Below are 14,335 nucleotides of genomic sequence, written 5' to 3'. Positions count from 1 at the left end.
TGAGAATAAGGCCTCCTGCAAAATGAAAGTGAAACTGTATACAAACTACTAATAGAGTAAGGGATCTGTATGCCAGGGAGACTATTCAGGTGTGGAAAGCACAGGCCTACACAGTCTGAAAGAGTGCTAATATAAAACATTTAAAAAATATGCAATATCCAGTCTACTGTTTAACCTGCACTACTATGCCATCTGCTTCATAGCAAAATTGCACACGCTCTTGTGCTTGGAACAAATTAAAACTGCTTCTGGTAATAATTTATCGTTTATTCAAATGATTAGTCGAGCAATGAAGAAAAACCTTGTTTTTCTACTTAAATAACTTTCAAAACATTCAAAATGAAAAATGTACAACTTGATGAAGAAGAATAAGTGAGTTTAGATGTCCGTTTCGATTATGGTTCCAACTTCACATTTTTCCCAGGCCAACAAAGTTCTCGAGTGAGACTGTGGTCATTTCTTCATCTGCGGAATGAACTTCAAGGTCCATGGAACTCCACACAAGGTTCCACTGTGGTAGCTAGGAAGCATTCTCTGGGTTCCTCACGATATTAGCACTGCTAATGTATGGATTGGAAGGAGGGCAGCATCTCCAGATGAGCCTAAAAATCTTGTTAAGTCAAGCAGGTGAAGTAGTTATCATCTAAAGTGAAGAAGATTGTGATTTGCTTGTTACAGCAGAATGCTTGGCGCCTCAATACTCAGAGGCACCACCACGATGCCTTCTGCTTTTACAGTCAGTGTTCATTTCCAGAGTGGGTTCTTATTTCCGGAAAACACAAAAAGACAAGCAAAGAAAGAGGAGAAAAAGAGGTTGTGGTTCTCAAGTGTTTTGGGAGGTTGGTTGATCTATTGTTCAGTCGGTTCATTGAGATGCAGCAAGGCAGCTCCCAGGGAGGAGGGGGTGAGGAGGATGGAAGGACGGTACTGGGGGAGAGACAACTTAGAACTTCAACAGTAAGGCTAATCATTTTTATATATTTTTTTCTCCTTTCCATCTCCATGGTTTTTCCTTAAAAAAAAAACATTTACATACATATATCTATTCATATATCTCCTCTAAAAGCGTTCTGTGGGAGCCTGCGGCGTCGGGCGGGCTCAGCCCCCCCTGAACAGGTCATTTAGTCTGTCCAGCTCCCTGCAGTTATCCATGGTCATCAGCTCAGCCTTCTTACGCAGGCGGTCGTCCCTGTAGACCTTAGCAGCGTACATCAAGTCAGTTTCTGAGACAGAAGGGGGAGATGAACAGAGAAGAGTCAGTCAATATCAACCATATCACACTAAGCTACTTCGAGGGAAAGCTTTCGTCACAAAATAGAATGAAATGAATGCGTGTTTGTAGGGGTAGTTGTATTGCATCACATGGGGCTTATTTGATTGAAGTCATCACTGTAATTATACCCTGCGGGGGGTGACAGGGTGCGTGCTACACCACTGCTTTTAACTATAAGTTAAGTATAACTAAGATGTGTCAAATAAATGATCAAGCTCAGGGCTCCAGCTATGCATTTGGTTTGCTAACTTGCTAGATGTCAAGATAAAGCTTCTTGGTTACAGCAGAGACATTCAATCTCCTCCTGGATCAAGATCCCTTTTGCCTAAATTGTTTTATGCACCCTCCCCATCATAAAAAAAAATTACTTCTGGTAATACCGTATACCCCGGTATGGTACAGAAACGGTATGACGGTATGAAAATCTGGACACCGCCCAACTCTAATAAGACTCTTACTCGTCTGCCTCTCCTTCCAGCAGTTGTTTCTGACATTAGACACGTAGTCCTCCTCCACGTTCTTCTCCAGCTTCTGCAGATTGGAGCCCTTGTACTCGGACTTGAAGTCTCTGTTGACGTAGTAATCTACACGCAGGTTCTCGGTCTGCCGTTTCACCGTCTGCCCTGTGGACCTGGAGAGGACAGGCATCAGTCAGGTTACATGTCGCTGTTCTGAGAACAGCTAGATCCACAGCTCTTTTCATGCATCATATCTTTATACCAGGTGAAGAGAGGAGGCTATGATCATACACACACCAGAAATGTTTCAGTACTTTACTGAAGGTAAAGGTGTGTCCATTACATACATCACCATTTGACAGTATTTTTCAGCACTGAGTGTGTGGAGCAGTGGTCCAGAATAAAAGGTTTGGGTCGTGTTCAGCTGGGAGAAAACATTTTGAAAAGGAGTGGTACCACCGAAATGCGTGATGTGTCCAATAGGAACACAGATTTTTGTTTAAGTACCGTGAGCCATACTGAACACGACCCTAGTGTGTGTGTGTACGTACGGTCTGGAGTAGAGGCTGTAGGGGGGTGTGGACACCATCAGTTGGCTCAGGATGGACACCAGGATCAGTACAACGATGGGTATCAGCTGGATAAACATGGAGAACCCTCCCTGGACAACAACACATTACAAATCATTAAACATATCAGTTAACATACACTATTTTGTCCTCTAGCTCAGTTGGTGGAGCATGGCGCTTGCAACGCCAGGATAGTGAGTTCGATTCCCGTGACCACTTATACGTAAAATGTATGCACGCATGACTAAGACGCTTCGGATAAAAGCGTCTGCTGAATGGCATATATTACTATTTAATATGTAAAGACATGTACTGTCCTGTTAGTGACTTTGCACTTTTCCTGCTTTCCTATGCATCACACTGAAATTAACTAGAGCTCATCCCAGTCAAGACTGGAACAGTTGTGCCCTTCACAAAATTAGAGCCTGCAATATGCTGCCGAGACTCCCATAGCTGTAGAAGGGGGTCTGCTGGGGAAATCTGACCTGAAGTTATCCCAGACTCACTAGGTATTATATTGACAGTCACAGTATACAGCTGACAGTGCAGATGCCAGACATACGTACCTCTCCCCTCTCCTCTGCTCTCTCCCGTCTTTGGTCCGTCTGCTGGCTGTATCGTGCCCTGCCGTTGGTGAATGTGTGGGCAGCCGCTGTGGAGAGGAGTACCCGGTTAGCGACTCTGCTAAGACTTGCAATACAATACTAATTTAATAAGCGTTCATGCTTGAGCAAGACAATTGTATTTAATTAATGTAATGAATTAAGACTTGTTTATTAAAACATTGAGACAAACTCTGGAACCCCGTAATGAAATTAACTTCAGGTGTATGTGTGTCTCTTACAAGAGGGGAATCCTCCTCCGAAGAACATGTTGAAGAGGTCCTCGGGAGTGATGTCAGCCTCGAAGCCTCGGTGGAAGTCAAACCCTTGGCCGTGGGCGTGGCCAGGGCTGGTAGGCTCCTCTGCTCCCGTGAGGTCATACTGCTTTCTCTTGTCCGTGTTGCTGAGCACGGCATACGCGTTGCCGATCTCTGTTAGAACCATAACAACACACACTCGTGTCAATAAGTGTCACACTAAGTCAGAGAAAAAGGACACCAGACATTGGCTCGGTTCCGACGCCCCATTTTACACTGATCTGCAAACTTCACATCGGGGGAATCCCAAAGAGACCCAGACATGGAAACTCTGCCAGTCCTCAATCTATTCCAATTAAATTAATGGCAGGTCAAATTAATGCTGCTAACAATGCTGGGGGGGGGGGGGGGGACCCGGTCCGATCAGTGAGGGAAGCAGAAGAAAAGTCTTTTTTTAAGCTACTTTATTAATAATAATATAATAATATGCCATTTAGCAGACGCTTTTATCCAAAGCGACTTACAGTCATGCGTGCATACATTTTTGTGTATGGGTGGTCCCGGGGATCGAACCCACTACCTTGGCGTTACAAGCGCCGTGCTCTGCCAGCTGAGCTACAGAGGACCACTAACCTGAGCTGATAACCTGAGCTGATAAAGCGTGAGTGAGAGAGCGAGCGAGAGAACAGTGCCGCTCTAGCAGGCGGGAGAGGGAGGGAGAGACAGCAACCAACCAAGCAGACTCGCTATAGAAGACTAATAGCTGCCATTGCTAGGTTATTTATCATCAAATATGAGTGCGTAGTGCCTGTCTTGACTGCATCAAACCGGGAGAAGCAAGTTAAGCTAGCTAACGTTAGCTAGCTAGGCTAACTGAGGCTGCAGTGCATGCGCTTTCTGATCCTACAGTTACAAACAACTCCATTCAGAATATTAAGTAGCAGCCTGCCTACCTGTTGGTACTCGGTCATTGTAGCCTATCCTTCTCCTTTAGCGCCATCATTTTAATACCATCTTCCATTGATTGGACATCTCCTAACCTTAGCCACACACGGCGCGAGGCTCTATGACTGTAGCCCATTGCCGCTTTGATGACTTATGATTGGCCAACAAGCTATAAATCAAATCAATCTTGTGAAAACAAGAGCAGCATAAATGATACAATTTCTCTCCCTCTCTCTCTCTACTGCAGCAGTCGCATTTGGATTTGTACCGTCCGGACAAGTCAGTTAAAATTACACATACCCAAGACCCGTGTCAATCATATCAGATCCAACCCAGACCTGTTACATTATTTAGAATTCTGGGTCCCGGAATCGGGTCTTGGGTACAGGTGGATCCGTGAACACCTCTAGTCTACACTACAGCTAAATGAGTGATTAGCCCCGAACACAAAAACAATGCATGCGAAACATCTTACTTTTGAAGGCCTCTGTGGCTCCGGGGGCTTGGTTTTTGTCTGGGTGGAACTTGAGTGCTAGTTTCCTGTAGGCTTTCTTCAGCTCCTCCTCATTGGCCTCCTTACTGATGCCCAGGACTTCATAGTAATCCTTACACCGCTTTATCCTGGAGGGAGAGATTGTAATAAACTATGGTGCTAGTAGTCCTAACACATCTTTATCCTTTAAGAGGTTACAGTGGGTCTGATTCATCAGGGCTATATTACACATGTAGCATACAGATATAGGCCTAGTTTATTACAATGCAGTGGATCTGATTCATCATGAGGGTTGTAGCACACAAATCAAATTTCGCCCAAGAGCAGGACAAAAACCTCTAATGGATATTTTTAGCTTCAAGAACTAGCATTTGGAAAGTTTAATCAAAAGACAGTACAGTAAGAAGATAGGCAGAAACTGCTTCTCCAATAGAAATCCTTGATCACACTTGTAGGTGATGTCATGGCGACGTTGGCTAGCTAAGCTCATGTGTAGAAACACGTCATCGGGTCTAACGGTTGCCTCGCGCCGAACTGTGCATGTGCAGGCCATCAAATCAAAGGCACTCCTTCGATATAAAGTTGTTTTTGACGGAAATGTGTCAGTTTGTCACTTTCACAATGCTGGAGTAATAACATGGTCAACTACTTAAGACATTGGCTCAAATCTAGGTTGTGCCTTTAGATTTAGAGAAAATTAACAACTAAGGAAGAATTTTCATTTCTGGTCTGTTTCGCAAGCGTTCCCGGAAGTCTCGCGATGTTGCGCCTCTGGGGCTGCGTATCAATCTCAAAGTAGACCGCCCTCGGCCCCAAACCCTCAGCCCTTGAATGACGTTTTACATCGTCACATCCGAGTGTACCTTAAATGTCCTTTGCCCAAGCGAGGGCGAGTGATGATCGGAGAGGCAACGTCCTTGGTGGGAATTTTGAAGTTGAGCTTAAAAAACAACCAACCTAAAGCTATTAAATGTACCTAGTAGGCTAACGTATCTTTTATAGTTTGGTCATTTATTCCAATAGATTTCACAATTCCAAAAAATATGTTTATGTATTTAGCTACGTTTTATAGGCTCCTCACTATGAGACTAAGCCAATTTGCCAATGCTAAAATCTATATAAAAGCAAGCTAGCTTCATACTTTTTTCTGACATGCCAAAAATGGACACTTTGCGGCCACCAGAGTTTGACATGTGACTACAGTTTGCATTGAATTGTGGGTCATATCAACCCCACAAGTGACCAACGTTGTTCACTCGCTCCCTCGAGCTAAATCGAGGGTTCAACGTTAGTGAATTGGACCTCCCCTTAAGATGGCAATCAAACTGCATCCGGTTTCAACAGGGATTCCCCCGAGGGAAAGTGGCTAGAGCAAGGGCTGAGGGGGTAAAAATAACATGTTTGGACTGCAGCCAGGGTTTAGAAAACTGTGCTCCTGGAGCACCATTTGAAACCACAAGAGGGCAAATCAACACTCGTGGCAGAACAGAGTAGGAGAGTTCAAACGCAATACACCGAGTCGATTGCATGACCTGCAGAAGAGATTGCCTCCAGTCTCTAAGGAGAACCACCTGAGATACTTGCCAGACATGTTACATTAGCATTCAATTAGAATAATCAAATATATAAACAATAAAATATGCTCTCGGATGTCACTCAGTGTACCTTTCAATTGAGGTTAAACCCTACGCTGCATGTAGGCCTGTTTTAACCCAAAACACAGGTTAGCCTCTGAACATATAAACAAATACAGCATCCTAGTAAACTAACATACTATCTGTCTAACGCTCTTCACAATGGGACTAGAAGTTGGTCAGGCCTACCAAGAACTATGTGAGTGTTGCCATAACGAGACGTGTCACAGCTCTCTTTTGTCTCTCTCAGTCCCTCTCCCTTCCCCTCTCTCACTGGCCTCATGGGCACCTTGCCAAGTCCCAGAGGTTCCCATAGCGATAGCTGGGTGTGTAGAACACTGCGGAGACTGCAGTGTCCTCATTGAGCAGTTGAATAACGGTCCACACACACACCATCAATGGGGCAAAGCCAACCACAACAAGCCATCCAAACAGCTCTGCCATGAAAGACTCGCATACAAATACACAGATAACTCTTCCGCTGTCATTAGCTAAGCAAACACTGCAAACCCAACTGCAAAATGTTGAGCTGAGTAAGTGTTTCAACAGCAGCCTTCTCTCATAGAACAGTAGAGATAAGTTTAGCCTGAGTACACCACACTAGACTGGGGGATTATGAGTGCTACTGTAGGTCAACTGCAGGGTTAATTAAACGCAACATAAAGATGTTAGAGCAAACAAACATGGAGCCCAGTAGAACCATCTAACTACAGTCAAACGACCTCGCTAGGGGAAGGTGGTGGAGGCCTAGGCTACACTTGGCCCAATATTAGAAACACTTCTGTTCACCAGAGACATCATTCGCTCGGAGCTCCCAGTCCCAGCCACCTCCCTGGCCTATGGGGACAGCAGTGATGCAACAGTGACACAGAAAGATATGTGTTAAACAAGAACTCTCAGGGGAGATCATTCTAGAACCCCTCCCCTACGGTTGGTATGACCCAGGGTCCAACAACAATCAGTGTCCGTGTCCAAAGACCCATACTAGCTTACTACATACTATTTAGCACGTACCGTTTAGTAAAAAGTGTGCCACAGCCGCAACGCAGTAGCGGCTCCTGATTGGGTGGGGCAGGCCGAATGCGGGTGGATTTTTCCAAATTCAACAGACATGCATCACATTAACCAGCCTGATAATAGCTCATTTCCAATTTGATTCATTTCTCTAAACAGGAATGGAGTTGTAGGCCTACTCAGGCTGGTTATAGGCAGACTATCACATTCAACCTATATCATAGTAGACCATGTAGCCCAGGGGTGTCAAACTCATTCCATGGAGGGCCTAGTGTCTGCTGGTTTTTGTTTTTTTCTTTCAATTAAGACCTAGACAACCAGGTGAGGGGAGTTCCTTACTAATCAGTGACCTTAATTCATCAATTAAGTACAAGGGAGGAGTGAAAACCGTTTCCCATACAATAATCTGTACTCTTAATTGTTAGTTCCCCCCTCAAAAAAGTTTGTTTTGGGCGACTCCACTGACCCAGACTTTGAATACCACTTCTTTAAACCAGGATGGTCATCTGAACACAATGGATCGGTTACATCACTTGACTTTATATAATCCCCAGCAGGGATCTCCAACAGGTCGATCACTAACTATCAGTAGCTCGCAGCCCACCTATGAGTAGCTCGCCAAACAATTCTGAAAGTACATGCAATTTTCACGTGTTCCACCGCCAACTGTCATAAACAAATCTCACAAGTATCAGACACCACAAGCTCCCAGCTACTATTTAACCAACGCAACATTGACATTATCCCACCCCCGGCTAGCCATTATTGGCTTAATTTTTTGCGCACGTTTGTTTATCATTCAGTGTGTAGCCAGTTGATGTGATATGATTTATTTTTATGTATGCACTCACTAACTGTAAGTCGCTCTGGATAAGAGCGTCTGCTAAATGACTAAAATGTAAACGTTGTGTCGTGCAGAAGAACAGCCCTTAGCCGTGGTATATTAACCATATACCACACCCCCTCGGGCCTTATTGCTTAATTACTTTACCAGGTATATTGACAGAAAACATACTGCACTACTTTCTCTTGTACACTAAGGACCCGGGGAAGAGTCACAGGGGAGAGGAGAAGAATGTGCCTATTTGAAAGCTCAAAAATAAGTTGAAGCATGTCATATGTTGATTATTTTTTTTAAAGTAGCCCTGATGCTAGAAAAAGGTTATAGACCTCTGATCCACAGGCTAGTAAAAGAGTTTGTGCGGACATGGATTTTTAGAAACCCAGGCATAAGGGTCTTACCATGATAAAAAGACTAGGGGATTAGGCTAGTAAGGGTTAGCTACTGTCAGAAGGTCAAGCATAAAGCACTGACTAATGGTCCCTCGATTGAGACAGACTGACACTGAGAAAGTGGGTTAGTTATTTTTGGTGTGTAGGATACACTTTCAGTTTTATCTAAAATGTATCTGATTTGTGTGTTCAGAGAGCATGCTCACGTGAGGTGAGACGGATCCTTGTCAATTTCCTGTTGTGGGAAGAACCACCATCAGGTCATCATGTAACCTATGATCTATTTACACACAAGCAACAGTGAGGGAGAGGTGGGGGAATTTACAATCCACCATTTCCTCATCTTCACTTAACAGGTAGCCAAACGAAAAAGAAGAACACCCAAATGTGTCACAGTGTAAGCCTCCTAAATTCCCATTGATTGTAAAAACTCAGGGTCAAGTGATACCCACAACAACCCCAACCAGGCTGAAAGTGGCCCTCCCTCCCTAATCGCCACATGAGAACGCACCAGAGTGAAGCAACACAACTAGACACACAGCCCTGCCTGCTGCACACATGAGAAGTGGGACAGAGGACCGTACCATATGGTCGTCAGGGAGGAGTGCAAGAGAGCGGAACAGACTTTTACACACAGATAGCCATTCCCAAACAGATTACGGGACTGAGCGATCAAGGGGAAAAAAAGAAAGCAAAAGGTTCCTGCTCACCTCTGCACTCCCTCCACCTGGTCCTTGGTGAAGCCCTTGGTGCTGGGCTCGCCCTCTCCGGCCTCCTGGCCCTCCCCACCAGGCCGGGCCTTGGTGCTCTCCGAGGAGCTGTCTGTAGTGCGCTGTCTGCAGTGCGCGCCATTCCCCGCAGAGCTGCCGTTCCTCGTCAAGGTGTCCAACAAGGCTAGGAGGGAAGAGAAAGCGAGAGAGAGACAAGACAGAACGAGGCATGACGTGGCACATTCAGAAGGAGAGACAAAGCTAAGCACTTCGAAGAGAACTCACAGGGCCGATTTCCCAGAACCAGATTAAGACGGGTCCTCGACTAAAAAGCGTTCTCATTCTCAATCGAAAGTGTTTTTTTAGTCAAGGACTAGCCTTAATCTGGTTCCGGGAAACTGGCACTCAATCTTACAGGGCAAAACACTAGGCTCTTGAAAGTCAGACTACCATGCGAGCGTACATCAGAGGTTCACACACCGAAACTAAGGTTACATTGTTCCCAGAATCCAGTTGGCTTCCATAGACGAGCTGTAGTGGAGATCTGGTCATGCTTCCATGAGAGCCGCCGGCGAATATATCCAGCTCTGGTTGCTCAATGAGAATGTGCTAAGCTTTTCCACCAACACAAAGCAGCTCTCTGTGTCTGTCTTCCCATGACCACTGCAGCAGCAGCCTAACCAACAGTCTGAGTATACTGCCCAGTGTTTCACTGTTCTCTCTGGTAGCACTTAAGCCTCTGCAATACATCGCTGCTATTCCTGTGAAAGCTTATACAGGTAACGGAGCACTATGTTTGATGGACACGGCGGAGAGAGAATAGTGACAGGTCGGGATAAGATACTCATCTTAATGGTTGAATAAGTAAACTTATTAATGCATGATACTGAACTGAAGAGGGTGGCGGTTTTTCTTCAATCAAGATGCAATCTTCTTGAATCCATATATTCTTCCTTGAAACATGAGTTTTTAAATATATAATGAAATAAATATAAAAACGGAATATGTCCGATCTGGTTTTCCCTGGCCCACTGTCCTATCAGACCTTACCGTGGCCCGAGCTTAGCCCTGGCTAATGCTCTACCATTGTTCCCTCAGCTCTAGGTCAATCATTCAATTAAGGGATTGAGGTGGACAAGCCTGTTCATCTCACTAACCTCGTCCTGCACGAGCCACGTTAACTCCTCTGCTCAGACAGCGGAATCCCTACAAACTCCTTACCTTGTCCTGCACGAGCCATGTTACCTCCTCTGCTCTCAGTGGAATCCCCACAAACTCCTTTCCCTATAAATACCCTTCTGCCGAGAGTGTGAAACAGCCACTTTTCTATTTCTTTCCTTGATATTGAATACTGCATTGGTGAGGAAGAGCTTGCAAGTCAGCGTTTCACTGTAGTGTTTACACCTGCTGTATCCCATGCACGTGACCCAATCAACTTTGATTTGAGTGAGGCAAATAGGCTACTATAGTCATCTCCCCGGTGACCATTATAAAAAACACTCTTGAATCAAACCTTGAGTATTCAGTACAACTAAATATGCCTAGTGAATGTATGATGTTTAACTGTATGATGTGACAGTTAGGCTAACAGGCGAATCATTGCTGTCAATTGTCACATAGCCAAGTGTTTAGCTAACAGAATGTGTTCTGTTTTATAAGACAAGTGGTAAGCTTAGGTTTTATTACAATATGGCTGCTGTGGAAATTGCCATCTACCTTCATAACAAGGTTAATAGGTACCCTTCTGCCTGACATACTAGCATTGACATAGGCCTACTATTCACTTTATAACCCATGATATGTTACCTGTCACAGATGGCAAAAATATATATCATTTCAGAAGTTCTGAAATATGATTGGTAGCTGGCAGGCTGCACGATTGACCATAATGCAAGCAGCCGATTGCAAGCACACGATTAACTCACAAACATAAGTGTTTCATTACAGACAAAAACACTTTTAGGACAGACAAAGCAATGAATTACAAAATATCACGGCTGCTGTGAGCAATAAGCAGATCAATTGATTATTGCCTGAGGTAGCTGTTAAATCATCATCATGCATCAATACAACCACAACCAGGCATGGCTTGTGGCAGGCTAGCTAGCCAAGTCCCTTACTAAACTAGTATCAAGCCTATATTGATACCAATTTTAAATTACATTTCTGTCATGAGGACACTGGAGACAACCCCTTGTTGGCTAACTTACTGGTGCATAGTCATCACTTGCTTAGTCAGTTGACCTTGTTATTGCGAAAGAAAAATACCATAAATTAGGGGAGATAACATCCCAGACTGGGAGCTTGGCTCCACTGACCACATAATGCAAAACTGAAATTGTTGGAAATCCAACATTTAGCTAGCTCATACTAGGCTAGCTAACGTTAGTAAATTATAGCTAGCTAATTGTACAAGTTAGCAATAGCATTGCCAGTTGGCTAGTTAGCATAGCCAGTCCACATTCGTCACTGGGCTAAAACAGAACTATAAAATGAAACATAGCTTGTCAATTGAGACATTCAACAGTGGATGATGTCAACCTTATCAAATCAACAAAATTGGCTAAGAAATGGCTAACGTCAACTAGTTAAAGACCTAGTATACATACTGTTAGCATGCTAATTAGCAATTTAAAGAAACGTCACTCTTCCTTCGCCGTGAGCAGTTTTTAAAGCGTCAATTACGTTAAGTTAACCATTTCATAATTTATTCGTTTAGGTATTATCCGTGCACTGCAAGTGACAACATTACAAGGCAAGTTGCCAAATCGTATTTTAAATCGATGTTTAATGTGTAACGGGCTAGCTAGAAAACGTCAGCTACGCTAGCTAACGTGGCTAATGAACTAAAATCTGGTAACGTAGAGATTTACCTTTCGCTTTGTAGGTTGGATAGAGCTTTTCTGCTTTATTTAAGAATTTCACCGCCTTGTCTTTGTCCCCTGCTTCAAGAGCTTTAGTTGCTATATTTATACATTTTTCTGCTTCGTCTCTGTTCCCTTCCATCTTTCTTCCTCCCCCCCGGCTCTCAGTTGACACTAGTAATGGGTCGTTCGCGAACGAACAGATCTTTTTGGTGAACGTCGGGAACCGAATCACATCGGTGAAAGAGCCGTTCATTTGGCTCCCTGAATTGCATACTGCTACTACTGCTTTTATATCAAGTTTTTGTTATTTCAATTCACAGGATTCATACAATACATTTATAGATTTTTTTTTAAAATCCTCCTTACTGGCAATCTGATAGCATGTAAAATAAATGAGAGAAAAACTAATAAATATATATTACATAGTAAATCTACTGAACAATACATCATAGAGCTTCAGAAATAGTGACACATTATTGATACACATTCATGGATGTAAAGGCCCGTTGGTTAAGAGTTCAGAAATGTCCGCTGCTGCTTTTTTCCATGTGTCCAGAGTGGACACCCCGGCCCTGTGAATCCTGGTGCTGCTACTCCTTTTTGAGCTCAAATCTTTTTTTCTGCAGATAAATTACAAAATAATTATCTAAAGAGGGTGAATCTTCACTGCAGAAACAATAAAGTGGGAAGAGCGTGTCAATCTTGTCCACGCTGATTTTTTTCAGTGCCATCTAATAATTTGGCCAGGTAAAAATGTATTTGGAGGTGCGTTTCATGATCTGACATAATGGTAGCCTAAATTTTGGCCTTTACCTTGGAAATTAGCAATTTTTTCATGGTTCTAGTTCGATTTTTAAAGGGACATTTCTAAAATGTTAAACTTCATATTCATCATGTCCAGCACCGCACGTTTATATGTTTTGCAGTCAAAAAGATTGGAAACAGCTTCCTATGAAGTCAACCAATTAGACAATTAGTAGGCAATGCCTTCTCATAATTGGTTAAAATCATGACACACACCAATGATGTCACTGGAAACACTTACCTTCCTCTCATTTTCCAATAAACATAGAAACGTGCTGCCATTTTCACATATGTTGATGTTGGGGTGGTGCTGGAGATGAGTCTGAAGTAAAGAAATAAATACAAAAAAGTGACATTTCCCTTTAAGCATTTTAACGAAGAGCCGTTTGGGAGCAAAATGAGCCGGCTCTTTTATGTGAACGGAGTCGAATGAGCCGGCTCACCAAAAACACTCTTGAAGCATCAACGCAAAACACTACAAACACATCTGAGCGTTCGGAGCAGCACTTTCGTCAGTGATCCTCGGATGCTGCAATCATCCTGAACGCATACAGTGGGATTGTTCTGCATTTTTCAATATTAGAGCATAACTTCCAACCCACTGAGATATACACTACATTACTAAAAGTATGTGGACGCCTGCTCGTCGAACATCTCATTCCAAAATCATGGGCATTAATATGGAGTTGGTACCCCCTTTGCTGTTATAACAGCCTCCACTCTTCTGGGAAGGATTTCCACTAGATGTTGGAACATTGCTGTGGGGACTTGCTTCCATTCAGCCACAAGAGCATTAGTAAGGTCGGGCACTGATGTTGGGCGATTAGTCTTGACTCGCAGTCGGCGTTCCAATTCATCCCAAAGGTGTTTGATGGAGTTGAGGTCAGGGCTCTGTGCAGGCAAGTCAAGTTCTTCCACACCGATCTCGACAAACCATTTCTTTATGGACCTCGCTTTGTGCATGGGGATACTGTCATGCTGAAACAGGAAAGGGCCTTCCCCAAACTGTTGCCACAAAGTTGGAAGCACAGAATCATCTAGAATGTCATTGTATGCTGTAGCGTTAAGTTTTCCCTTAACTGGAACGAAGGGGCCTAGCCCAAACCATGAAAAACAGCCCCAGAGCATTATTCTTCCTCCACCAAACTTTACAGTTGGCACTATGCATTGGGGCAGGTAGCGTTCTCCTGGTATACGCCCAACCCAGATTCGTCCGTCGGACTGCCAGATGGTTTAACGTGATTCATCACTCAAGAGAACACGTTTCCACTGCTCCAGAGTCCAATGGCGGCGAGCTTTACACCACTCCAGACGACGCTTGGCATTGCACATGGTGATCATAGGCTTGTGTGCAGCTGCTCGGCCATGGAAACTCATTTCATGAAGCTCCCGACGAACAGTTCTTGTGCTGACCTTGCTTCCAGAGGCAGTTTGGAACTCTGAGTGTTGCAGACTACAGACCTTTATCTATTTTTA

At 43.9% G+C, this 14,335-nt stretch overlaps 1 protein-coding gene across 2 annotated transcripts; it reads right to left on the bottom strand.

Annotated features, from left to right (window-relative positions):
• Positions 1–252: 252 nt before the first annotated feature.
• On the bottom strand, positions 253–12,233 carry LOC311109944 (dnaJ homolog subfamily B member 14-like). 2 transcript variants are annotated; one of them, XR_014610654.1, is made up of 9 exons: positions 12,062–12,225; positions 9,189–9,372; positions 4,580–4,725; positions 3,145–3,333; positions 2,867–2,952; positions 2,283–2,392; positions 1,732–1,904; positions 1,037–1,223; positions 253–927 (listed from the first exon to the last, which is right to left on the bottom strand). XR_014610654.1 is itself a non-coding variant. In XM_084188462.1 (8 exons), exons 1-8 carry the CDS (start codon positions 12,192–12,194, stop codon positions 1,099–1,101), a joined length of 1,146 nt encoding a protein of 381 aa, XP_084044588.1. In that variant the 5' UTR covers positions 12,195–12,233; the 3' UTR covers positions 253–1,098. The 2 variants fall into 2 exon arrangements, 1 of the variants encoding a protein (XP_084044588.1); XM_084188462.1 differs by having other exon boundaries at positions 253–1,223; positions 12,062–12,233.
• Positions 12,234–14,335: the final 2,102 nt, after the last annotated feature.

This window comes from Coregonus lavaretus, assembly GCF_964263955.1.
Source record: "Coregonus lavaretus genome assembly, contig: SUPER_35_unloc_1, whole genome shotgun sequence".
Classification (NCBI taxonomy): domain Eukaryota; kingdom Metazoa; phylum Chordata; class Actinopteri; order Salmoniformes; family Salmonidae; genus Coregonus; species Coregonus lavaretus.
The sequence above is the reverse complement of the archived record's forward strand: the minus strand, read 5'-3'. Positions and strand labels throughout refer to the sequence as shown.